Here is a 26,643-nt window from a genome sequence, read left to right on the forward strand (position 1 = left end):
CCCGTGTCTTGCCACCCTCAGAGCAACAGCTCGCCTCCTTCTTGAAGGTGGGCTGGGATCTCAGTGGGACAGGGCTCTCAAACAGGAGAGCTGCCACCCCAACCCAGCACAAATACAAATTCCTGGGGACCAGCTTGGCTTTGGAACAACACACCTGCAGCACCCAACCTCCCCTATCCCCGCCATGAAAGCTCAGCATCCCCTTGCAGCATCCCCACCCTCCCCTAAACCGTGGCTCCCATGGCAGCTCGTGGGTTAACCGTGCAGCACGTGCCTAAGGAAAGGGCTGAATCAGGGCCAGAAATCCCCGAAGTCCAGGCCTGAACTATTCAAAAGGTTGTGGGGTCACCAGTCCCAAGCTGGGACAGGGATGGAGCTCACAAACGCTGCAGCTCCAGTGCAGTGGTGACATGTGTTTACGTAAGAGCCAGGGGGGCTCCGAGGTCAGCGATCACCTCCCACCCTCCAGCTCCCGATTATCTTGGGATCAGCTGTGCTTGAGGCTTTTTTCCCCCCCTATCTTTCTTCTGCTTCTGTAAATAAAACTTCGTATTTGTTCTGCAGTGATTAGGTGCAAAACTAATCCCAGGCTGGGGATTATTGCAGCCTTAAAGAGCTGTGATCTGCTGCAGCCCAGAGCAGCAGGGGAAATGAGGGGATCTGGGATGATCCACCCGTCCCCCTCCCATCTGACGGCCTCTGCCCTCAGTCCTGTCTTCCGTGAGGAAACTGAGCCCGGGAGAGGCTCATCACACCCGGGAGAGGAGCAGAAGGCAGGTGTCTGCCCGCCCACGCTCCAGTTTTTGTTTGCTTTCAATCCTCCTCCAAGCACAGCACGCCCACGGAGAGGTGAAATCCCGACTGCTCGTCTTTCTGCCGTGATCCCCAGACCCGGCAAGCAAGCGCCCCGGATGCCTGCGCTCACGCTGTTCTTCCCATGGCCGTATCCTGGTGCATCTGCTTTATATCCCGGCACACCAGGCACCCTCCTCTCCTCCCTTCCCAGCAGGGCAACGCTCACAAAGCGGAGACCTGGCACGGTGAGAGCTGGGTTTGAAGCCAAGTGTATTTTCAGCCTGGGAAAGCAGGCTGGTGCAGGTGTGCTCCATTCAGCTCAGCTCCTCACCAGTAATTTTGAGCCCCCTGGCTCCTTTCTGCCCCATTAGTGGAGGAAAAGAGGCCTCCAATATCATCAAGATGCTATGAGTTTCATGAAAATTGCTTTCTGGAGGAAAAAAAAAAGTCACACTGAACACTCTCACTCAGGGACAGCAGCAAGAGCTCAGCCCTAATAAGACATCAGAAAATCCACACAGGAGCTGATTCTGTCTTGGAATGGACACAGCTATAAGGGTGGGTGATGGGCACACTGAGCTGTGGCCTCCTGCTCAGAAACAGACAACTCCAGCCCACAGTCCACCCAGAAGACAGGGCTGGACACCAGGTTACCTTCAGCACAGGTCCAAGGTTCCACCCAGGAGATGGGGCTGGACACCAGACTGCCTTCAGCACAGGTCCAAGGTTCCACCCAAGAGGTGGGGCTGGACACAATTTTATACCCAGCCCAGCTCAGGAGGAGACTGAAGGTCCCACCCTGAGTTTAAATGGAGCTGCTGGGCCGTGGGTGGGGGGCCCAGGTGGAGCTCCTCAGGGCAGCGAAGGCCTGCAGGTGCCCTGCAGGCTCTGCCAAGCCGGCAGCGATGTTTTACAAGATACCTTTAAACCGAGAATGATTCCCCTTCCCCGTTGCGAGAACATCTGGAGAGATTTTGCTGCCTTCTGGCACCTGCATCATGCTTTCTGCTGAAATTAGGAGGCTTAGTGAAATCACTCCCTAAGGAGGAACACGAAAAAGGATAAAAAAAAAAAAAAAGGAAAAGAGTAGGAAAAAAGAAGAGATTCCCCCTCAATTCACTTCACTCCTCGGCAGGGAGCTCGGGAAGGAGTGGGCCCCCCAGGCTTGTGGGGGGCTGCCCTGCACCACCCCCCCTGTGCACGGGGCTCCCAGAGAGGAGATTTGATTAAAATCACACAAATTTAAAGCAAGAAACACCCTGGGTTCCCTGCGTCGGCTCAGGGACCCTTTGGGCACCGCAGAAACTCATTTTCCATTTTTTTTATGTTCATTATCAGCTGCAGGAAGGTGGCTGGGGGGGTTCCCACACCCCGCGGCCTCCCGGAGCTGGGGGGGCCCAGCCAAGCCGGGTCTATTCTTAGCTGACGGGTGGCCGGGCAGGGTGCACGGGGCCGCGTTCCTCGCATTCCCCTTCCCCGGGGACAAGGAGAGCCTGGAAATAAGCAGCCACAGCTCAGCAGCACCCAGGGGCCATCAGCGGGGGCCCCCCCTGGGTGGGGGGTGGTGTAGGGGGGTCCCAGGGGACAGCAGAGGTGGTCGCAGGGATGTGGTGAGCCGTGGTAGGGACTGTGGACCCCCCAGCCCTGCCAGCCCCTTTGCCTGTGGCTTCACCCCCTGCGAGCCCTGGCTGGTTCCATCCTTCCTTCCCTGCTGCTTGAGCAGGGCTGAGGGGGGTAAAGGTGAATTTAGGGGTGAGGAGCACGTGGCGGACCCCAAGGCCCCCCCCTAGGCAAGCTCAGACTCCCCCCAGCCCCATGGTTTAGCTAGAATTCCCTACCAAGGGGGCCAGGGTCCAGGTCCAGCCCAAATGACACCCCAACCCTGCCAACGTCCCCTCCGTCCTCCACCAAGCACAGAGATGAAAGGGTTCCCCCCCAAACGCCTCTGGACGCATCGCACCGGACACCCATCTGCGTCCCACCCCCACCGAGGGATGCACCCGGGGCCGTGAGCTGGGCTGGCCCCCTCCCCATCCCCATGGAGCCCCCACCCTGTGTGGGCAGCAGCCCCTCGCACCGCTTCCTCGGGGTGCCTTGGCAGCAGGACCCCCAGGCAGGCTCTGCCCTTGTCCCCAGGCTGGTGGGGACCATCCCCACGCCTCCCGGGCTGACACCGGGAGAGAATTGCCGCAGACTTCGAGTGCCGCAGCCCCGACCGACGAGGGCGAGCGTGTGGCCAAGCCCTCGGTGCTCGGCTCCCCTCGCCCCGTGCCCGGGAGGGGTTCCAGCCAAACCCAACCGCTGCAGCCGCCGCCAGCACCCCGCTCCCGCGGCCTCATCCTGCCCTTCCCCGGCCTTCCCTGCAGCATCGCCGTGAGTTATTGCAGCCGCCTGCTCGCCCCGTCCGTCCTCCGAGGACTGCGGGTGAGTCACGAGCCTGCCCCGCGCCTCAGTTTCCCCCTCTGTGCAGCGAGGACGGGCAGGACGCTGGTGTGGCTGCCGTCAGCCGAGCATGCCACATCCCAGGGCTGAATCCTCTCGGCTTTTCCTGCCGCTTCCGAGTGGGATGTGGCTCTTGTCGGGAAACAACGTCCGTGACTGGGTTTAATGTCACCGAGTCCTTCCCAGGTTTGCAGCTCCCATCGGGCCTCCCCCGGGATAGCGTGGCAGAAAGCCCAGGCTGAGGAGGGTTAATTTTGGCTGCACGTTTAACTGTTGGTGTTATAATTAACGAACAGTGCTGCCGTGAAAGCCTGGAAAAACACATCAGGATTTGGAGTGATGGGGCAGAGGAGGGAGCCAGGACAAGGAGCATCCTTCCCCCTCCCCCCAGTACCCTCACAACCCCAATTCCTCCCTCTCCTGTCGCATCCCTGGAGCATCTTCCAAAAGTGAAGGGCAAAGCAGGGGCATGAGCCATGCCGGCAGCCGGGACACCGGAGCCTGCCTGGGGACAGCGCGGGTGGGTGCGAGCAGCTCTGGGGACGGCGGGAGCCCCGTCTCCCCCCCACCGGCTGTGTTTGCGGCGCGGCTCTAATTACAGAAATGTGCAGAAACGCAGCCTCTCCATTGGCAAACATTTCTCCAGGCGAGCGTCAGCCGGCAGCTGCCGTGCCGGGATTCGAGTGGGCGACTGTCCCCTCAGTCCCACACCTCCCAGCCCAGATCCACACCCCATTTCACGGCTGTACCCCCCCGCCAGCCACGCCTGTGCCTGCCCAGGGCAGCCCCTTGCCAGGTGGGTGATAAATCCCCGCACAGATTATAATTCCCTGCACAGACTGTAATTCCCTGTGCTCCCAGGTGGCTCCTTGTGCAGGAGCGGGGAGGGGAAGGACACCCTTGGGAAGCACCCAGGCTTCCTTTGCCCTGGAAATTAGGGGGGTTGCCCGCTGATTCCCCGGGGTGCGAGAAGGAAGGAAAGAAGGGGAAAGGAGCAAAACCCCAAAAGCCCTTGAGGAGAAGGAGGAGGAGAGGGAAGAACTGAGGGAGGGAGGAGGAGGGGAGCAGGGAGAGAGAGGATTACTGCTTGGTTGAATTAGAGGGAGCCCTTCAGCTGCCTGGAACAGCAGGACAATTTGCCCAGAGACCCCAATTCTTCCTATCTGGGATAAAATGTAAGCACAGGATTAACTGCAAGCATATGCTTAAGACCCAGGGAATTGAAAGAAGTCTGGGCATGAAGTGCTTCAAGGAGGGCAGAGAGACAGGGCATGGGCCGGCAGCCTCGTGGATGACCCGGCTCTACTGCGGTGCACTGGGGGGACTGGGAGAGCCGTGGGGGGATTGGAAGAGCCAAGAGAGCACTGGAAGGCTCCTGGAGTTTAGTCAGTAATAACCTGAAAGGGAACGACGTGACTCAGCTCCATCTGTGAGGGCTGTATGGGGAAGAGGGTCAGTAAGAGAGGCTCTTCCATCAGCCATGAGATGGGATGACAATCCCTGGCCAGAGAAAGGGGGATCCAAGTGGTCCCACTGCCATGGCCAGAGCAGGAGAAGCCATTCTGGGGTCACCCCACAGACCCGGCCCTGGCAGGGGGGCTGGGGAGGCCGGGGCTGTGCCCTGCCCTGTGCCCAAAGCCCCGTTGGTGTCCCTGCACTCCCCTCTGCGGACCCACTCCCCGCCGGGGAGGGCTGCGGGCCGGCACGTGCCCTTATCATCAGACACATCCGTGTCCACGTGCTGTGTCCACAAACATCCCGGACTGATTTATGGGATGAGAGGAGGGCAGGAGGCCAACCTTAAATCCTGACTGCCTTGTGATTAATAATCATAATTACGACCATATTAGCTGTAGCAATAATAGTTTGCTTTCCCTTGGAGAACTGGTCATCCAGGAATCTCAGGGCGGTTTCACAAGGCCGAATGACCAGTGTCTCTATTTTCTAGCGAGGAAATTGCGGCACAGAGCTGTCTCCCTCGAGTCACCCAGTATATCAACAAGAAAACAGAGAAGGTAGGAGCCTGGACTCCGTGTCCCTCTCCCTCCCCCACGCTATTAAGCTGCATCTGTGTAATATAGAGCAAAACATCCTCCACGACTCACAGTAAATCACGGCAGAGGCAGTGTGCAGAGTGGATGGGGGGAGATAATGGGTTTTTCACCCTCTTCAACAATAGAACAAGTTTTTCTCCGCTGGGGAAGGCTGACTTCTATGAGAGACAAAGATAAAAGCAGCACCAGGGCTCTGAAATGGGCCTGAAAGGTCAAGCCAGCCACTCGCATTGCTGGCCCAGGGACAGGAGGCAACTCCGGCAGGCAACGCTGCGGGTCGAGAGCCCCACGGGCACAGCCTGGTCCCCGGGCGTATTGCTGAGGTGCACTGGAATATTAATTGAAAATCCCAGCAAAACGCTCCTGCTGATGATAATGGACCGTAATCCTCTTAGACCAATTTCATGCCTGAAAAATCGTGCATAACAAAATAATAACAGAAGGCCCCTCAGTGGACACTGTCCTTAGCAGTGGGCCCAGAAGAGGGCTGACCGGAGGGGGTTTCTCGGGAAGGAAAGGGAGCTGGTCCCCTTGGCCTTCACCCATGAGAGGCAGGAGAAGAGCTGAACTTGGGGCTAGGTCTGCACATCGGCTCCAGCAGAGCAGCATCGCCATGGGACCCCCACGCCCCACAGAGCCCTGGGTGCCCACAGGGACCCCCGCGCCCTGCAGAGCCCACGGGACCTTCTGTGGCCCCAGAACCGCGGGACCCCCTGCACCCTCCGTGTCCCCAAACACCCCCCCCCATGCCATGGCCCCTCCATACGAGCAGCAAGCCCCCCTCCCGCCCCGCCCGGCCTTTCAGCACCGCCGGCCGTGGACAGCGCCAGGCGTGGGGCCCCGCCCGGCCCGCGGCACCCGGGACCCCCCCGGGACTCCCCCGGTACCCCCCCGGAACCCTCCAGGAATCCCCCAGGAACCCCCCCGACCTCCTCCCCGGCTCCCCCCAGCATCCCCAGCTTCCCGGCCCTGTACCCCCTCTTCCATCCCCCTGCGCCCCATATTCCTCCTCCTGCACCCCCCGGCACCCCCTCCTCTGCCCCCCCCCCGCGCCTGCCGGCACCCTCTCCCCTGCCGCACCCCCTCAGCGCCCTCTCCTCTGCTTCTGCTCCCTTCAACCCACAGACACCCCCCCCTCCAACACCCTCACCCACCGGCACCCCCTCCCCTGCCTCTGCACCCCTGCAGCTCGTCCTCCGCCCCCGCAACCCCCCCCCGCACCACCCCCTGCACCTCAGCACCAGCTGCACGCACCCCCCACCCCCTGTACCCCGCCATCCCCTCCGCTGCCACCCCCGGCACTGCAGCTCCCTCCCCCGCCGCCCCCTGCACCCCATCACCGCCCTCCTTCACCATCCCCACCCCGCAGCTCTCAGAGCCCCCCAGCACCCCCCTCCTGCACCCCAGCACCCCACCTTCACCAACGCCTTCTCCAGCGCCCCCAGCACCCTTCGCCTGCACTCCCACCAACCCCCCAGCCCCAGCACATCCTCCCGTCCCGACACCCCACTTCTCCACAGCCCCCTGCCCCACCCCAAGGACCCCACCTCCACCCACCCCCCCACCCCAGCACCAAGGACCTCACTTCCAGCACCTCCACCACTCCTTACTCCAGGCCCCCCCAAGGACCCCACCTCCTTCCCCAACACCCCCTACCCCAGCACCCCCAAGGACCTCACCTCCATCCCCCCCATCAACCACCACCCCATCACCCCGAGGACCCCACCTCCACCCCCAGCACCCAACGACCTCACCTCCAGCACCCCCACCACTCCTTACTCCAGCCCCCCAAGCACCCTGGCTTATTCCCCCCAACACCCCCTACACAAGCACCCTCAAGCACCCCACCTCCACTGCCCCATCACCCCCTACCCCAGCACGCCGAGGCCCTCACCTCCACACCTCCACCACCCTCTACCCCAGCACCCCCAAAGAACCCACCATCACGACCGCCTAACATCCCCTACCCCAGCACCCAACGACCTCACCTCCAGCACCCCCACCACTCCTTACTCCAGTCCCCCAAGCACTCCACCCCCCCATCACCCCCTACCCCAGCACCCCCAAGGACCCCACCACCACCCCCTCTCACCCCCTAGCCCCCCAAGGACCCCACCTCCCTCCCATCACCCCCTACCCCAGCCCCCCAAGGACCCCACCTCCACCCCCCCACCACCTCCCACCCCAGCCCCCCAAGCATCCCACCTCCTTCTCCCCAACACCCCCTACCCCAGCACCCCCAACGACCCCACCACCACCCCCTCTCACCCCTTACCCCCCAAGGACCCCACCTCCACCCCCCCACCCCCTATCCCAGCCCCCCAAGCACCCCACCTCCTTCCCCCCATCACCCCCTACCCCAGCACCCCCAAGGACCCCACCTCCCCCCCCCGCACCCACCTGCTCCCTCCCCCCCAGGCCGGTGCCGCGGGATGCCGGGGGGCACCGGGGAGGTCCGGGGGGCTGGGGGAGGGGGGGGGATCCCCTTCCCCCCCCCCCCCCGGCAGCTGTTGCTGCTGGCAGCTCCCCGGGAGCCTCCGGCGGGCCGGGGCAGCGGTGACTAAGCACTTTGGGGATTTCTACTCTTATTATTTTATTCCGTTATTTTCAAGCCGGGGTCCCCCCCCCCCCTTCACCCCCCCCCGGCCCCCCCGCCCGCAGCCGGGCGCGGCAGGGCAGGGCAGGGCGGGCGGAGGGCTTCCCCCTTCCGGCCGCCGGCAGCACGGGAGCCCCGGCCCGGCTCGGCTCCAGAGCTCGGCGGCCCCGGGGGGAGGCGGAGCGGGGCCGCGCCGGGCCGGGCCGGGCCGTACGGAGCCGCGCTCCCCGCCGCCCCCGAGGGAAGTCCCGCCGCTGCCGGGGGGGGGGGGGGCCGCGATGCCGGTGCGGCGGGGCCATGTGGCCCCCCAAAACACCTACCTGGACACCATCATCCGCAAATTTGAAGGGCAAAGTGAGTACCGGACCCCCCCGCGGCCCCCCGGCTGCGGGACACGGCGGGGGGGTGGGGGTGGGGGACAGGGAGTCCCCGGGGAGACGGAGGTGACCTCCGGGGGGGGCGGTGGGCGACAGCCCGGCAGTGTCCCCGCGGGTATTTATAGACAGGGTGACTCAAGGGGGACGAGCGGTCGCAGCACGGTGGTCCCCCGGGGCTGGGTGACACCGGTCCCCGGGGCTGGGAGGGGGTCCCCGGGGCTGGGAGGGGGTCCCCGGGGTGGCGGGGAGGGGGTCCCTGCTGGCAGGGCTGGGGGAGAGGGGGGGTACGCAGGCGGGCTGGCTGCTTTCAACTCCGCGCTGCTCGTAGGCAGCCGTCCCTGGCGAAACGTTGCCATTTGCTGTTGCTCAGAGTAATCCCTTTATATGAATTTTTTTGGGGGGGGGGCTGGTTTCGTGTCGAATATTAGCGAAGAGTTCGTGCGCATCGGGGAGCACCGGGGGTTACGTGCGGCTGGGCGGGGGCCGTGGGGAGGAGGCGGCGGGGGGTCCGCTGCCTTGGCACCCCGATGGGGCTGGGGCCCCCCTACACAGCCAGGGATGAGGGGAGGCAGGGGGCTGGGGTCCCCCCAGAAGCCGTTCTCGGGGGTCTGCCGTGGGGTGCTGGGCCTGTGCACCCCTCACCACCCCATCTCGCTGTGGTTTTTCTCCGGTGTCCCCCCAAAAGCCATTCTCGGGGGTTTGCCATGGGTGCTGGGGCTGTGCACCCCCCACCACCCCATCTCGCTGTGGTTTTTCTCCGATGTCCCCCCAAAAGCCGTTCTCGGGGGTCTGCTGTGGGGTGCTGGAGCTGTGCACCCCCCACCGCCCCGGCTCACTGTGGTTTTTCTCCGGTGGCCAAGTTTGCCGGGTGGGCGAACGTCCCTGGCGCTGCCAGCCCTGCGCTGCCTGCCCTGGCAGTGAGTGACGTGACCCTGGGGACGGAAAGCGAGAAAAACTGTCCCTGGTTCCTATCAGTCCCCGCTGGGAAGCGGCGGCTGGGGAGCAGCGGGGGACGCGGCGACGCGTGCCAGCGGGGAAGCAGCCAGGCCCCCTCGTCCCTGCCCGCTCGCCGCCTGCGCGCTGCCAGCCATGGCGGCTCTGCCGAGCCCAGCTTCGGGGTGTGACAGCCGTTGGGAGACACCAAACCAGCCCCCCCCCGTCATGGGCATCATTCCTCCCCCTGCTCGTGGGTGCCTTCATCCCCCCTCCCCGCAGATCCCATGGGTGCCGCTGCACCCGGTGAGTCCCCACCGGAGCAGAGAGGCCCAACGCTTCCCCCCCAGGGCTGGTGCGCAGCCCCCGTCCCATGGGGGCAAGGGCAAACCTGCAGGTGTGGGCAGGGCAGAAAGGAAATCTGAGGTGGAAATACCCCCGAGGAGACCTGGCTCTGCAGCTTCTTCCCATCCCAGCCCTGGTCGTGTCCCCTTGCTCCGGCGCCGTGCCAGCCCTGTAAGTCCTGTCCTGTGCCAGCCCAGCCTGGGCGCAGCCTGGATCCATCCCATGGGGTTGGCATTGGGTGGGCAAACGTCCATCGCGGGTGGGGAGCGCGCCCCGGGAGCGGGGCTTTGGGGGAAGGAGCCCACCTTGCGCCGCCTTCCAGCTTGGCAGAGCCATTTGGACCAAGCAGGACTGGGAAAAGGGAATCGGGAGATGTTTGGCCGTGGTGGTTTGGGCTGTTGGCAGCACCAGCACCAGCGTCAGCCCTGCCTGGGAGGGGGAAAGCTCCGGGGTGGGAGTCCCCCAAACAGGGCCACCAAGGGCTGGCACAGGGTGGGAGGAAGCAGGAGACCTCGGTGCGGCATCCCCCCGGGGGTACTGGTTTTACTGGGAGGCATCCTCCAGAGCTGGGAGCCTGCAGGGGGCATTTGGGAGAGCCCCGCTGTGCTGGGGAGGGGTCCCCCCACCCCACCGGGTCCCGGCGCTGGGTGCCGCAGCCGTGTGGAGGTTTCTCCCACGTTCGGATGGAATTCCCTGCGAGGCCGGAGCGCAGCGGGGCTCTGGAGCGCGCAGGCTGCAGATGCCATTCCTGGGTAATCCAGGAGATTAATTGGGGTCTGGGCCAGGAGACGGCCTCCAAAGGGACCCTCGGCCCTGCCCTGCCTCCAGCTCCCGCCCGCGGCCGATGCCAAACGCCGAGGGAGATGCTGCTGGGCAGGGGAGGGGGGGACACACGGCATCCGTCACATCGGCATCCGCAGAGATCGTCAATCCCAGAGAGGGTCCTCCCCGGCCCACCGCCCCGCCATCTCCTTGGGAAAAACCAAAAATCAAACCAAATGACAGCTCTCGGCTGGGTCTCGCCCAGCAGAAGGATGGAAGCAGCTCTGCCTGGGCTGGGCAGTGCTGCCACACACCCTGGCACAGCAGCGAGTCCAGCCCCGGCCCCAGGAGGGGATGGGGCAGTACCACTCCCTGCCTCAGTTTCCCCTTTCCTCCACTTGAGCCTTTTTCTCCTTGAGCACTGGGGCCACGCAGACCCACGGGGTCTGGATTCAGCTTCAGCCCGAAGGCACAATTATCCTCTAAAACACGAGGAGAGTCATTAGTGTGATGGGTTTCACCCCGCCTCACGCTCTCTCTTCCTCTTGCTCCTCGCCTGACTTCAGTCAAATCTGAGCAAGGGTGGGAAGTCTCCGAGATAACTCAGGTCCCTGATAAGCTTCTGGGGAGGGACGGACGCTGCAGCTCTTCCCTCTGCCTGCAGTGCTGGTGGAGGACAGATTGCCCACGTATTAGACAGCAGCGAGTCCCCACATGCGAGCGGTGGGACGTCGAGGCTGTGCGGGTTGGCCCACCCCAGCAAAACCTGCCTTTACTGGGGACCCCCCCCTCTGGGTCCCCATTCATGTGAAATTGGGGGAATTTTCTCTCTCTGATGAGCCGGGCAGCACCCGGGGTGGTGTGGGCTGGCGGCAGCCATCCTCCCGCCCCGACCTGTGACTGGCATCCCTGGGGACCCCGTCCCTGCACAAGCCCCACAGCGGGTGGCATCAAAAAGCCCAAGCACCCCCCATCCACCCGGGCTGTCCCCCATCCCTGCGGGTCCCCACCCCTCCCCTAAGCCTCGTGCTCTCCTGCCTCCCCGCAGACCGCAAGTTCCTCATCGCCAACGCCCAGATGGAGAACTGTGCCATCATCTACTGCAACGACGGCTTCTGCGAGATGTTCGGCTACTCCCGGGTGGAGGTGATGCAGCGACCCTGCACCTGCGACTTCCTCACCGGCCCCGACACCACCAAGAGCTCCATCGCGCAGCTCACCCAGGCCCTGCTCGGCTCCGAGGAGTGCAAGCTCGAGATCCTCTACTACCGCAAAGACAGTAAGATTCGCTTTTCGGGGTGATCTGGTGGTGGGAGGTGTCACCTGCCCGGGATTTGGGCTGTCGGAAGCCGGTGGTGGGAGGCAAAGGGGGTCTGATGCTACCAGGACATCAGGATTGTGCCCAGACCCGGGGCTTTGCCAAGGGCAAGTCCATGGTGGCTGCCGGCGGGATGGAGCTATCTCTGCTGGGATGGGGCACTGGGGGCGTTGGGACCTCGAGCGATGGGAGTTGTTGCCAGATTATCTGGGATTCGGGTCGTTCATGACCCCTTGGTGATGGCTCAGAGCTCCCGGGGCAAGCGATGGCATCGCTCATGGGACCCCTGCATCACGAATGAGGATCCCGTGGGAAGCCCATGGAGGAGCCAGGCTGGGACACGGATCCCCCGGTCTGTGCTCTGAGACGAGACGAGCCAGACCCCCCGTCTCTGCCGAAAGCGGGTGCAGCCGTCGGCCTCGGGGCCGCCTTTCCAGCGAGCAGGATGCGGCTGTGCGTGCACAGATGGAATTACGTTAAGACGAAAATGAAGGTTTGATGGAAAATACTAGTGATTAGTTCTAATACTGCAGGAAGTTAAATAAATATTTAGAGATTGATGCTGCAAACCAGCAGCGTCAAGGGCTCCCAGGGGCTGGGGGAATGCAGACTGGGTGCTCGCTACAGGCTAAAAATATGAAGTATTTCCTTTTTTCAACTGGGGAGCTTTCCCATTGCTTTAGGTTGTGTTGGTGGGGGTTCGGCCTGAGCAAGGGGCTGCATCCTGCAGCCGGCAGCTCCTGGGGCGGCAGGGCGGAGGAGAAACAACTGCAAGCGAAGGGAAGGAGAAGGCGGGAGTCCTGGCTCCCAGCCCAGCACCCTATCTCCGGGGCTGGGACCCGGGTGTCCTGGCCTCCCTCCCAGACCCAATCTCCCGGGCTGGCATCCAGGTGCCAGCGTATCGGCCCCGGGAATTATCCGCTGGCAGCACCCCGGCGTGTTAACCCGCACCGTTACCCTGGCCGGACCCTGCGCAGGGGCAGGATCAGGCCATTCACTGCCTGCGTTTCCCAGATGATTTTCCTCCCGTTCTCGCCGAGGGACCCAGTCGAGGCAATTCCCCAGGGGCCAGTCCTGGGTGAAGCAGGGCCGGGGAGCGGTGCCAGGGCTGGGCTGCGAGTCCCCCCTCATCTGCTGGGGTTTGCAGGGGGCTGGCTGGAGCCCAGCGCAGCCCGGGAGGCAGGAGGAGAAGCGGGCACACACTGTCCCCCTGCTCCCATCCCAATGCCAACGCGTGGCTATGGCGAGGACACATGTGCAGCCCAGTTCCCCTCCCTCGGGATAGTTTCCCTGTGTCCATCCCCAGGGACCGCTCAGCTGGGAGCCCAATCCGACGCCGTCCTCCCCGCTTTGAAGCGTTCCTGCCGAGTGCGCGGGATGCTCGGTGCTCTCCTTGGAGCCCTGATCTTTCTCTATGCCACGGGAAACTCTCAGCACAGCTCTGAGCTGCTTTCTTCTCTTTTTTTATTAATAAAAAAAAAAAGAGAGGAAAAAAAAAAAAGCCCAGAAGCAAGCCCTTCATGTCTATTTTTAAAACCCAGCCCCACCAGCAATATGCTTTCCAATTGTTTCCCCCCAGCACTCAGCCTGCGACCGCTCAGCCCATTATAAATGGGTCTTATCGGCAAAGAAAAGGCCTTCGCATTATAGGGAGCTGCTGCTTAATTAGCCGGCGGAGGCTCCGAACCCGCCTGTCGTCCTTTTCATACCGGCGGCACCAATCTCCAGCCTTGACTTGCTGTTTATTACTGCGGTACTCCTGGCTCTGCAGCTCGCGGGGCTGTTTCCTCGCCTTTCTGGTTGCCAGAGACAATATTATACCCCAAATCTGCCTGTCGGAGCCCTCCCCGGCAGGGTCAGGGTGGGAGGGACGGAGGTAGGTGGGAAGGGGGGCACCCACGGGTGTCTGGGTGGGTGGCTGTGCCCATGCCCTGGCAGGATGCTGTCTGGGGTGATGCATGTCCCTGGGGACAGCCTCGCTGCTCCGTCTTCACCCAGACACCCATGCTGTCATTAGTTAATTATAAAAGGAGCCACGGGTGCCGACGGCGAGCCCAGCTCCGGGCAGATGAAATGGAGCCAAGAACCAAGTCCACTTGGGGGAAGACGGGACCCCTCCCTGCCATGGCAGCCCCGAAATGGCCTCGGAGAGAGGGGAGAGCCTGGCCGCCGCGCGTGTGGGCTCTAATCCCCCGCTCAAAGCCAGGAGATCAGTGAAAAGTTAATTTCTTTACAAGATGCTGCACAGCTGGGGCTGCCCCAGCCAGGGGGGTCATTACGGGATCAGCTCCCGTCGGGGCGAGGAGCAGCCACGGCCACCAGCCCTGGGGACACGCTCCCCGCCGTGTCCGGGGCTGAGCCGAGCCCCCTCCAGCATCCCCTGGGAACGGCACCAAGGGGCTGGAGGGGCTGAGCAGCATCCAGGGTTGGGTTTTTTGCCCCTGAGGGTGATGTGCTTTGCAGCGAAGCCAACGGCGAGAGCCCCGGGGGTCCCCGGCGCGGGGCCGGTGGCCGCAGGTGCTGGGCATCGCGGCGCTGGCATGGCCCGAGCGGCAGCAGCTGGCAGTGCCCGCCGAGCGCTTGGCCGTTAATCTGCATGAATGCGATGCTTATGAATATGAAAGGGGAGACGCAGGGCCGAGACAGCCGGAGCAGCTGGTGGGGCAGCCACTGCCTGCAGCCCCAGCCCCTTGTCCCTGTCCCCCCTCAGACAGAGCCCACGGCTGCTCCCCTCCAGCAGTTAGTGCCGGTCCCCTGGGGCCAGGGATTAGGGACCGGATCAGCCCAGCCAACTCGTTACACTGGTGCTGTCAACTGGGATTTCCCCCAAGAGCTCCAGGAGGAGGGGGGGAGGTCGCAGAGCGATTGGGGCACCCGGTGTCACCCGGGATGTCCCCTCACAGCTCCCTGTGGGGTGCCTGAGCAGGCAGCTGCCCGCGGGGCTGGCGGCCAGGCAGGCATGGGTTGTGGGGTGTCACCGCACTCAAAGGGGACAGGGGGGCTCCTGTGACATGTCCCCCCTGTCCCCAGCCCGGGGCACGTCCATGGCACAGCAATCACCTCTCCAGCAGCTGCTGCCGGGAAGCCCTGGCGAAGGCAGATGGGGATGGATCCGGCCAAGGTTTCTCCGTACAGCAACGTGCGACGTGCCGACGGGCTCGCTGGAAGCAGGAGGGCAAATCCCACCGGCAGCTGCCAGATCCTGGCACCATCAGGGCTGGAGGCCTCTGCTGTTGCCCTGTGGGGTGCCCTGGGGACCTCCCGGGTGGCCAAGGAGCAGGGAGGCACGGCCAGCTGACAAAACCCCAACCCCAACTTGAGCTCTTTGCTTGTACAAACCCGTGGGGTTGAAGCCAAGCTGGGATCGTTTGCTTTGTGTTGCTTTAAGGGTCGGGCTCGGCAGAGCCAGGCTGTGACCTCGGGAAGGGGACAGACACCATGGCCCGACTCCAGATGGGGACTTATAAACATCCCGCCTCGCAATGACAAACACTCCGGTCCCGGAGATCCTGCGCTGCGGGGCTGATTCTGCCATCCTCGGCACGGCTCTGCCGCAGCTCCGGCCGCTCCCATGTCCTGGCTCTGCCCCAGGTTTGGCGCGATCAGGGCACAAAGCTGCAAGAGCCATGTCCTCCATCCTCTGCTGCTCCGCAGATGCTTTGTGCCTGCATCGGACATCCCACAAACGGCGGGACAGGCCCAGAGCATCCCCAGCACCCCCAGGGATGCTTCCTAGAGGCTTTTTCCTGAAATCCCTGCCCCAACAGAGCCCCTGATTCCCACCCCAAACCTTCCATCCTCATCCTCGCCGGCTGCTGCATCCCCAGTGGGAGGTGGCCCCATGTGCCATGGGGACAGGGCCCTGGGGATGTCCGGTCAGCCCAGGGAAACGCCATCAGTGCTGCAGCTTCGGCTGCACAGCCCCGTGCTAAGCTGGACTAATTCCTGTGGCCAGCGGGGATTTAGCAAGGGAAGGACCACGGGCCTGGATGCAGCCGCTCGCTTCGCTTGCAGCCGAGGTTAAGTTGCGTTTTGCCAAACCCCTGTATCCAGCTGGGACCCCTTTTGACTCCTGGGGATCGAAGCATCCTCCCACCCGCACCCCAAGGCATCCCGCTGGGCTTGGAGGCATCCTTCTCGCGGCCGTGTTGTCGGTGGGTGCCCTCCGCCGCCCGACGCTCCTGGTTTGCCCCCTCCGCTGCTGCTTCCGACCAGCGAGCTCCCCGCTAAGCACAGAAATCCCCGCTGTTCAGCACCGCACAGGGGGAAACCTCTGTCCCGCCGCCATTACTTAATAAGGTCATTTTAGCGGTCTGGGGTTGCTGTGAGGAGCATTTTTGCCGGTCTGGTGTCACAGTGCGTTTCGCTCTCCCACTGCCCCGTTTGGGTGCGGGGAGAGGGGCCGGTGCAGCCCCCATGGTGCACATCCCCTCCCGGCACAGGGGGATGCAGACCCGGCACCCACCGCTCACCCCAGACCCCAAGGGCAACCCATCTCCCACGGGCTCAGCCCCCACCTCCGCCATTTTCCGTCCCGCCTCGAGGATTTGCTTTAGGGCCTCCCAGCAATCTGCGCTTCCCTTTGAAGTTTCCACCCAGCCCTGACACTGATTTATCCCCGGACGTGAGCAAGGCTCAGCCCTCCCGAGCATCTCCCGGATCGCGCCAGCCGGCCCCGCAGCACGGCTCCGTCCCCATCGCCGTCCCCATCCCCGTCCCCATCCCCATCCCTGTCCCCTCCGTGCCCTTCCCAGCCCCTCTCCTCCGCTCCATTATATAATACCACTATAGATTTAGCCACTCTGCCATGAGACCCTGCAGATTAAATCTCCCGGCTGGGGGGAGGGAAGGACTCGGTAAGAGCTCCGAGGGCAGATTAATAGCTTGCTTTTTTAATATTCATAACAATACTGGTTTCTGTCCGGCTCTCGGAAACCCCCGTGTCCTGTTGATTAGTTTAATACTGATGATACCGACAAATGCATTAACCACCGGCGGCCGCGGAGGATAAGAGGGCCCAGGAGGGAGGGCCCCCAACGATGACATTTTTAATGTTATTAAGTGCTCGCTTTTATCAAGGTCAGAAGACAAGATGGGTCAGAAAGCACAAACCTCCGAGTGCTCAGCTTGGGAGAGGTGGGCTGGGTGCTGGGAAGATCAAACCCAGCCCAGGGTTTTAGAGAGTGAGCTGCTCTTCCCAGCCCATGCAAACCCATCGCATTGGGTGTGGGACCCTCCAGAACAGCTTCCATGTCTCAGCCCTGCTGCCGAGCCCTTTCCACAGCCCCCGGGCTGGGTCTCGCCCCGACGGGTGCGCAGGCAGCCCCACGGCAGCCGTCACGGAGCGCAGGCAGGTTGCGAATGCCCCCGGGCCTCCTCCAAGAGATCATTTGGCGGCTGGATAAAATTAGATGGATGGAGACAGATTAGCTGAACAGCTGAAGGAAAGAGATGGGCAGATGGAGGGGGACAATCGGTCGAGGAACGAGGATGGGAGAGCAGGGCTGGGGTCCCTCCCAGGGCCGGCTCAGCCCACCGGTGCCACAGCAGGTCTGGGGTGCCCAGTTTTTGGGGGGAAGGATGGGGATGCTCAGCATTCGGCAGAGCCCAGGCTGGCTCGCCGAAGGGAAACCGAGTCAGGGCAGAGGGTTCCGGGAGTCTCCCAGCTGCAGCCTCTCCACAGAGCTGGGGGTACCCTAAATCACAGCTGCCCAGACACCCCAAATCCTGGAGGACTGCTCTGTCTTTGGGCCAGGCTTAAGGGAACCCGCTGCTCCCACCCCCAGCCCCGATGCTCCATCATCCCCTTGACGCCGTCCATGCTATGGGGTGCGGGTCTGAGCCAGGCACTGAGCTCCTGGCATGCAGGGCTGTGTCTGGTGGGGCTGCTTTTGGGGTGATTCCCCTGGTTTTGGAGGATCCCACACCCAGTTAACTTTTGGTCAGCCCTACATTGGTCAGGCAGTTGGACTAGATGAAGGTCGTAGGTCCCTTCCAATGGAGACAGTCTATTCGATTTAATTTAAGCAGGGATCAGCACGGGGACTCGCAGCAGCATTGGCCAGGGCTGCTCAGGCTCAGCACCTCCCAGATTTGCAGGATCAAACCAGGCACCAGCTGCCTCCCAAAACCAGCCCCAGCCTCCTCCCAGCTGCTCCCTATATCCCTCCAACTGGATGTAACTGGGCCCACTTTTCAGCTGTTCAAGCATCAGCCTGGGATTAACCCTTTCCATGCCACATAGGACCTGCCAGTATCTGACCCCCAGGAGAACAGCTCAGAGGCCATCCCCTCCCACCACCACGGATTTTAGGAAGGAAAAGTGAAGCAGTGAAAGGGATGCAGCAGGGCAGAGCACATCAGCCAGGATCAGGCAATCCAGATCAGGATTCCCAGACCATGGAGCTGACGGCTGCCCGTGCCAATGAACCCCACTGGGCTGTGGGACCTAGGGCAGCTGGTGATGCTTCAAAATCACTTGTGGGGAAAAAAACCCTCATTTTGTAACACACCAAAGGAGAAAGAATCCGGTGCCGAGGGGCGAGGGGGCACCCACATGCACACACTGGCATTGGCACCAGGAGAGCCACAGCATCGCAGGGATGGCACGGATCATCCCGCTGGGCACGTGCCACCTTAGCATCACGCAGGACACCTCACTCACTTGGCATCACCTAAAGGAGACTGCTTACCTTTCAGATCCCTAAAAATCCTGACAAAAGGAGGGAAAAAGGCTCATTTCTTTCCATCCCCCCTGGCTCCGCACGCGGGTAGCCCACAGCGTGCCCGTGCGTCCCTTCGAAGCAGCTTTATCTGCTGAAAATCCCCCCCCGCCTTCTCCCCAGCTCACACTTTTAAGTGGATTTCCTCTCCCTGCGGTGAACAACGATGAAATAAAGAAAGAAAGAAATAATCCCGGCTGCCGGGCCCTTTAAACGGATTTCACCGTATCCGTTTCTTTCCCGTTCTTGTGCGTGTGTGTATGTGTCTGTGTATGTGCACGTCCCTGACGTCACGGTGGATTTTGAAGTTGCCCGATGCCGGCCATCTGCTCCTGATTACGGGAGGCCCTGAGCTCCTTAAAATTATACGCAGAAAGGCTGCCATCCCCCTCCTGGCCAGAGCTTGGCCATGGGAAGAGCGGGAGAGCACTGGATCGGGCCGGCAGCACATCCCTGCCGGATCCGCTGATCCCTGGTGAGCAGAGCACGGGGGAGAGGCGAGATCAGGGATCTGCACCCGGCAAAAACTGCCGTGGAAGGAGGTCGCTTTGCTCTGTGCCGGCCGGGCAGTGGTACCTGGTTGCTCCATCGTTTCTAGGACGCTTGGAGTAGGAGCCCAGAGGGGTTCAGGGGGGTTTGCCAGAGGGGCTGTGGCTGCAGCTCAGGGGCTCCCAGTCCCACCAGTGCCAAGCAACAGGAGACAGCTCAAGGAAGGGACCCTCAGTGATTATACCTTCGGGTAGGGTTTTTGAGGGGTTTGGGGGGAATAAAGCTGGCAAGGGAGGTGGGAACCCCTTTGTATCCTCCACTCACTGCTTTGGGAAAGGCCTGCAGGTATTTTTGGGTGCCCCTAATTGCAAACTGGCACCTGGCTGCCAGCACAAGCAGAGCCATGGGGTCGAGCTGGCATCCAGTGGTCAAATCCACATGGCCCTGTGGCCATGTTTGGGGTCCTCCCCACAGCCCCCCTCGCTCCCAGGACACTGAGCCAACCTTTGTGCCCCCTCATACCTCAGTTTCCCCATGGTAGGAGTGAGATGAGCCTGCACCCAGACTCTCCATGCCAGTGCTTTTAGGGGATGTCCTTGGGGACCAGTGTGCCCAGGGTCAGGATGGGGCATGCGGTCGGGCTCACCCCCATTGCCCGCATCGAGGACACAAGACGGCTGAAGTCAATCCCCAAGAACTGCCTGGTGATTGCAGGGCAATTAGCTACGGCGTGATTACAAGCAGCATGCTTAATGAGCTTAAACCACTACCTGGGACTTTCTGAGTTCTTAATTACCTACTCTTTAATTGCTGCTCTAAAGTACATTAATATAAATGACTGTCTGGGACAAAAAAAAAAAAAAAAAAGGCAAGATGTGATCTGTGTGAGCTGAGACGCTGCAGAGATATGGCCCTATCCCAGGGCTCAGATCAGCTTCCAGATCCTTCAGTCCCCACCAGCAGGGATTGCACCCATCAAAGTGCCTAAAAAAATACTTTTTTGCCAAAAGCATTTTGTGCTTGGGGGGGGGGTGGTGGGCAGAGCCCCCTGTGCAGCCCCCCTTGAGCCTGTCTCTGCTCGGCAGCCTCGTGTTTCCGCTGCCTGGTGGACGTGGTGCCGGTGAAGAACGAGGAAGGCGTCGTCATCATGTTCATCCTCAACTTCGAGGACCTGGCGCAGCTCATCGCCAAGGGTGCCAGCCGGAGCCTGCACCACCGCCTGTCGCAGAGCTGGCGCGGAGGTGGGTGTCACCGGGGCCGGTGGGGCCGGCGGGAGGGCAACGCAGCATCCTCAGGGCTGTCCCCACCCCACGGTTTTCTGGGGAGCTCGTGGGAGGGTGAAGGATGCACCCATGGCAGGGCAGGATCCTGCGCCATGGGGCTGAGCCCTGCAGAGTGCCCAGGAGAAGAAGTTTGTATTTCTGCCGGCTCGGGGACTGATCCAGCCAAACACTAACTGGGTGAAAAAAGGGCTTTTGAGCCAACTGTGCTCCCCGCACAGCCCCTCGCACACAGACCTGCCTGCACACACCTCCCAAATCCCCAGGGACCTGGGGACAGGGATGGGGACCAACCCCCACACGGGATGGTGTGTTTTTAAGGAGAGGGTGTCTTGCTGCGAGCGGAGCCATGGAGCCCTCTGTGCACCCCCTGCCCTGCTGCATCCTTCCCATGTTTAATGCTGGGAGGTTTCATCTGGCAACGCCTCGGGCCCCTCTTGCTTACCTGCAGCACAGCGTTGGCTGGGGCAGGAGGTGCTGGTATGGGACAGGACCCATGTGTGGGGTCACCAGGAGGGACAGGGGACATTTGGCATGGCTGTGCTATGGGGACATCACCACAGGCAAATGGCACAAGAATGGTTGCACTGGGACGGCTCGGAGCCTGCCCTAGCTTCAGACTGTTCCCCGCTGTCCCAGGCTCATTCCAGGGCTTTATGGGGCTTTTGGATGCAGTAGAAAATTCAAATTCCCTTTTTTGGGAAGGCTGGATCAAAGGGAAGCCGCGGTGAGGCTCTCAAAGGGATGTGGATACCCAGGGCTGCAGATGTTAGACCTGAGCTTGGGAAGGAGAGCTGTAGCTTCTGAATATCCTCCTCCTACACGGCCCTCAGCGCCAGTCACCTATATTTTAGGCAGGGAAATAATCTGACGTATATCACCGTGCAAGCCCTCCCTGGGGATGTGGGTCGCCATAGGGAGGCTTTGGGCAGGGCTCAGAGTAAAGCTGTGGGAGCACCCCAGGTCGGTCCCCCCATGGCACGTGGGGTGGCACAGCGGGACCGGGGCCAGGGCCGCATCGGGGACCGGGAGCCCTTCACGCTGCCCGTTGCATCGGTACAGTCATGGGAGTTTTAACGCATCCGCTCTTGGTGCATGGATACGTCCTGGAGCCATTAAGGTGTCTGTGTGCGCGGCAGCAGGTACCAGCGGAGAAGCTCTGTGTCATGATGGGTTTTATATATCCTTAGGTCAGACATACGCACACGGGACTTATGGACATATGCGTGTGAATGTATATATATATATATATCATATCCTGTGCATGCGTCCCTGCGTCTCTGAAGCGATGAGGTTCATATTTTTGGTGTGTTGCTTTAGTACCAGTTAGCCTCTATGCACGGACTGCTGAGGAAACGCTAAATGCCAGCACTGGTGTTGCTTTGCAGCCTCCGCAGCCCTCAGTGCGTCTCGACATACGATGCCTCTGCACCCCACCCCACCCCGAGACGTACCCTTGGCTGCAGAAGGCACCTGAATAAAAAGGGTACCTGTTGTTGCTTTCCTACGCGTTGGAGATTGCGCTGCGCATCCCAAGGAGCGTTGCTCGGGTTTCCCACGCCGGCACCGGGGAGCGCGGAGAGGCCAGAGGTGCTGGCACCAGCCCAGATCGGTCTCTCGTGCGCAGGTTTTCTGACTCGGTCTTTAATTACATGGCTGCAGGCGGCTGCGTTGCCGGCCCCTGGCTCGCTGGTGCACAGGTGAAGTCGGCTGCTTTGCTTCTTCCAGCTGAAAAGCTGCTCTGGGCAGTGGGGATGGGGTGAGTAGAGGGAGCTTGTGTGGGTCCCCCCCATCGGTGGGGGCATTTTGCGGGAGCTGGGCAGGTCGGGAGCCTGTCCGAGCAGTTGGGCAGCACGTCAGGACTCGGAGAGGGAAGTAAAAACCAAACAGCTCCTCCACATGCTGCTTTCTCCCAGAGGACAATGCCTTTGTGGAGTTCGTGTTGCGTCCCACACGCCCTGGGCTTTGGTCCAGTTAGGGAGCACAACTGGTGCTGCTGGGGGTCAGATGAAGCCCAGGGCTGACCTGGGCCCCCAGGCAGCAGGGTGTGAGCCTGGCTGCTCACGCTGACCCTGCAGTAGCAGACGGCTGCAGTCTCCTCCGGGGACCAGCACTAGAAGAGAAGTGACTTTATGCCAGGTGTCACCACCAAGGGCATTAGGTTCCGCCATGGGTGCTGCTGGTTCCTCTCCACGCATGGCCCCTTCCCCTCCTGAACCTCTTCCGCAGCTGCTTGCAGCCCCGGCCGCCCTCACCCCAGTCGCAGTCTCCGGCAAGGTGGTCTCCTGGTCCCCCAGGATGGCAGCAAGGGGCCCTGCCCTCTTTGGTCCAGCTTCCTCACCTAACATCCAGAACAACTCCAGCAACAAAACTGCTAGAACTACTTTTTTAAATGCCTTGCTTACTGTCCCTTCTGTGCATCTTTTTTCCCACCAAGGAGATTTAGAGGCTCGATTTCCTCCAGGTCCAAAGCCCTTAAGTGGCTTTAACCTCTTTAACCGGCTTAGGGATGCTCTGCACCTTTCCCGTCTTGCATCCGCGGTTGTCGGGGACTCTCCTCCAGCCCAGCGGTGCTTTCTGCCAGGTCAAGGTTTGCCTTGAGCACACGGCGATGCGATGGCATGGGAACGGCAAGTGTGTTGGAGGAGGAAGGGCCACGCAGCTCCTACGTCCCCCAAAGCCACCCAAAATTCTCCGTAGCCTCTTCCCCTGCCACCGCCGCACCGCGTCTTGCTCCAGCCGTCACGTGCAGCTAGGTTACATCTGTCTCTCTTGTGTTTTGTTTTTCTTTTTAACAAGGTCAAGGTAGGAGGTTGAAGTTTAGTCTCCCGTCCCTGCGGCGACTCAAAATCCAGCGGAATTCTCTGCCCACCAGTGAGTTTGATGGAGTAGCCATTGACTATGGAAAGGTAACCGTAGCCTTTGTCTGATATAAGCCCATGCCTCAGGCCAGGTCCCAGCGCTCTTCCTCCGCTCTCCCCATCCCGCTCTCCCTCGGCTGCTGTGGCTCGGGCCGTATCCGGCGGTAGGGGCTCCGGCACTGGGTCAGCGCTGAGCACTGGCCCCGCCGAGGGCTGGCGGTGAGCGGCGGTGCTTTGGTGGTGTGGGATAGAGCTAGACGGTGCTGCTCCGCGGGGTCAGCCCGGCACGACGTGTGCTGCGGCTCGTGGGGGGAGCAGGAGACGTGCCGAGCCAGCGGGCATCGCTGCTGAAGCTGAGAGGAAGGTCTGGCTCCGTAGGGCAAGTTGTCCGGGATGGTGAAGCTCCAGGGAGTTGTCCCCACCCCAAGGAGGGGATGTGCTGGTGACTGCAGGAGACTGGAACAGGGTTGCTCTGAGCAGGGACTGGCAGGGACCTGGAGGCAAACTTTTGCGCCCAAAAAGGCACATTTCCCCACGTTACCCTGGCAGGGGCCAGGCAGAGCAGGCAGCTCCAGCTTCTCAGTCCTCCAGCAAAGACTGTGCTTTCTGTGATGGAGGGTGACGCTGTCATTGCTGACGTGATGAGATTGGAAAAATGTTGGTGGAACTTCTTTAGAGATTGCTGTTCTTGGTGGCTTCTTGACTGTCAAAAGTGCTCAAGGTACCTCCAGGCAAAGACATGTTGTTTTCTGAAATGCTGCAGCTCAAGGCGGAGGGCTGTGGGCAGGAGGCTTTTCCTCTGCTAACACATCCCCAGGCACCAGGTTCTTGCTGTGTTGGGTGTATCCAGCCAGCCTGGAGAAAGCCGCTTCCCAGAATTACAGATATGAGGAGGTGAAGGTGCCTGTCTTCTCAGGGGTTGTGATTATGGCAAGTTGAAGACATCTGTAGTGTTATCAGTGCTCTGGGTATGTCCCTTCTACAGACACCAGCGCTGCAGAAGGCTCTGGGAACCCCCAGGTTGAAGCTGCGTGGTGCACGGCAACGTTTCAGGTGTACCCGCATGGCAGATGTGCATTGAGGGCAACCTGATGACCCACCACTTTGGTGGAGCCTGGTCCAAGTCAGGGCAGCCCAGAAGATCCAGGGGCAGCCAGCAGCCAACCCCTCTGGGTGTCTCATCCTAAAACCTGCAATAAGGTCCTCGGGCATGGTGAGAAGTGCCACAGTGTGCCTTGGGCATGCATGCAAAATCCCAGTCCCTCCCGTGGGTATGACTGGTATGGGCATAGACCCATAGATTTCTGCCCCAGAAGGTGATTGCTTTGTGTACCCCATTGCAGAAGTCGTTAAGGGCTGGAAACTCTTCAGGTCTCCAGGGAAAAAAGTTTAGCAATTGGCCAAGGGGTGCTGTAGGAGGGGGAGGACCACATATGGCCAAACTTGCAAGCCCAGCAGCTCCTCCAGTGCTTCCTGGTGCATTGCAAATTGCCTTCCACAGATGTCAGCACAGGAACCTGGGCACCGACCTTCGGTGGTGGCCTGAGTCTTGCAGTGGGTGAGGGAAGGGCAGGTCCAGTGGTGGGATGTGGGAACACCTCGGAAAAGCGCATGGCAGGGCAGGTACTCCAGGCAAGCCTATCCCTAGGGTCTCCTCTTCTCTTCTTGCTCTGGCCTGCTTCCCAGCTGCGCAGCATCGCCTTGCAAACCGCCCCGCGGCCGCCCAGCCTCCGGTAGGAGCTGCCAAGTCCCTGAGAACTTGGTCGCCCCACCACAAAGCAGGTCCTGGGCCCGGTTGGAGGTGACCTCAAGAACCGCAGCGCTTCCCAGCCCCCTGCCCCTCCTCTTACCTCCCCCGGCTCCCCCTCCTTCCCCCCAGCACGCGAGGACTCCTTCTAATAAAACGCTTTCTCCCGGCTGTCTTAAAGCCTGGTGGTGACTCCCTGATTTTGAGGGACTTGAAGACATCGCCCAAGGAGAACTGTGTGCAGTCAGAGACCGAATCCCTCCTGGAAAAGGAGAGGAGGCCGAGCCTGGAGGCCGACCCCACCCTACAACACTCGTCCCCGAAACAAGAGCCTCCCTTGCTGGGCCCACGAGGGTCGTACTCTGCGTGGGGTTTCTTTCGGTCTCGCCCTGGGGGCAGCTTCCACAGCCTCCGCAGGGTCTCCTCCTTGGACAACTTTGAGGCTGCGAGGTCTGAGTTCCAGAGAAAATTCAGGGAAAGGAGGGCAAACTCAGGTAGGGGAAAAACCCCGGAGCTGTCGGTCCTACTGCGGGAGCCATGGTCCCGGGTGGTGGCCCCGGCATGTCTCGGGGGGGGAGGTCTCTTACCCTGCACTGCTTTTCTTTCTGCAAAGTAGAAATAAGCTGGGGTCTTCTCCCCAAAACTTGCTGGTCTCCATCTGATTCCCTGCGCCGGCACATCCCGCTCTTTGGGTAGAGCCATCCGTGGTGTTGTACATGAGACCGCGTGAGGCTGCGTTTGGCTGCCCCATACAAGGGGCATCCCAATGCTGTCCCACCTCCCCGGGAGGGAGGGAAGGGGTCTGCAGGCATGTGCAATGTGAGCTGTGTCCATGTGTTGGAGGTGGACAAGACATGAGCCAGGCCACTCTGTAGGGCTCGAAGAAATGTGCCTCCACCATGGTGTTCACGTCCAGACCTCTTGTTCTCATGATAAAGATAACGACAAATAAGATGGAGGTCAGGCAAGAGAAGCCTCAGTAATTGGGGATGGAGAGAGATTAGTCTGCGGTGTCTGGCTTGAGAAAATGGGTTGGGGGATCATGATCCTCAAGCAGTCACAGGTTACGGACCCTCAGGAGGGGACATAATGTAGAGAGAGGGAAGGGGGTTGAGTGGGGAGGAGAAGGGTGGCAGCAGGATGGCTGGTGCTACCTGGGCACCTTTATAATGTCTTCAGACACCTCCTGCCTATGAAACCTCTTGGGTCAATGTCAGAATGCAAGAGATAGAACTGCAAATATAACCTGCCCTGCCTAAAGGAGATAGAGGGGTTGGGACACATTGGTTACAGTGCTTGAGGATGTTCCTGACGCCCTGAGTGTGGGTACATGCTCCCTTCCATGACTACACATTGCCACAAGCAAGACCATGAGAAGGCCACCTTTGGGGCTTCTTCCCTGGTCCTGCACTGGGGTGACCCAGAGAGGCAGATCCCCAGGGAAAACTGCCGGGATCCAGCCACACTACAGCTTGAATTCTTCAAGAGAAAGCTCTGACCTCCCTGCCTGGAGCCTGGGGGTGGAGGATACATCCGGGTGGGGATATCATCCAGCTCCTGGCTCAGTTTGGTGGCCAAAAACCAAGGCAGCAGCTCAGGAACTGTGTTGGTCAGGCTGAAGCATGCAGAAGTGGAGGAGACCCACCTCCTCCTTCATCTGTCCTCATGCCAGTTTTGGCATTCCTCCCCAGTGGCTCTCACTGGGGCTGGTCCCTGACCTGCCAGTCTTCAGAGGTAACAAAGTATATTGGGTGCCTCTGTATTTTGGCAGCTGGTCTGAGCCCCCTGAAGGAGGGTTAATGGTGGGAAGATGGGTGACACGTCTGAAAAGCAGCCCCCTCTCAGGCATCTTGGGTTGGGCATCCCATGTCAGGAGCCACCCTGAAGAAGCCAAGCCTTTATGGCCAGGCAGACACTGGTAC

The 26,643-nt window shown here is 61.2% G+C and overlaps 1 protein-coding gene across 4 annotated transcripts in view; it reads left to right on the forward strand.

The window, feature by feature from the left end:
• Window positions 1-8,138: 8,138 nt before the first annotated feature.
• The window catches only part of KCNH6 (potassium voltage-gated channel subfamily H member 6), a 33,941-nt gene continuing 15,436 nt past the window's right edge, over window positions 8,139-26,643 (forward strand). For 2 of the 4 annotated variants that reach the window (XM_075443776.1, XM_075443778.1), the window contains exons 1-5: window positions 8,139-8,241; window positions 11,353-11,583; window positions 19,919-20,074; window positions 22,913-23,022; window positions 24,903-25,215. In XM_075443776.1, coding sequence (XP_075299891.1) covers window positions 8,166-8,241; window positions 11,353-11,583; window positions 19,919-20,074; window positions 22,913-23,022; window positions 24,903-25,215 — 886 coding nt within the window. In that variant the 5' untranslated portion in view covers window positions 8,139-8,165. Of the gene's footprint in view, window positions 8,242-11,352; window positions 11,584-19,918; window positions 20,075-22,912; window positions 23,023-24,902; window positions 25,216-26,643 lie in introns of those variants that run through there. The other 2 variants (XM_075443777.1, XM_075443779.1) reach the window with 2 other exon arrangements.

The sequence above is a fragment of the Opisthocomus hoazin genome, chromosome 26, assembly GCF_030867145.1.
Source record: "Opisthocomus hoazin isolate bOpiHoa1 chromosome 26, bOpiHoa1.hap1, whole genome shotgun sequence".
Lineage (NCBI taxonomy): Eukaryota > Metazoa > Chordata > Aves > Opisthocomiformes > Opisthocomidae > Opisthocomus > Opisthocomus hoazin.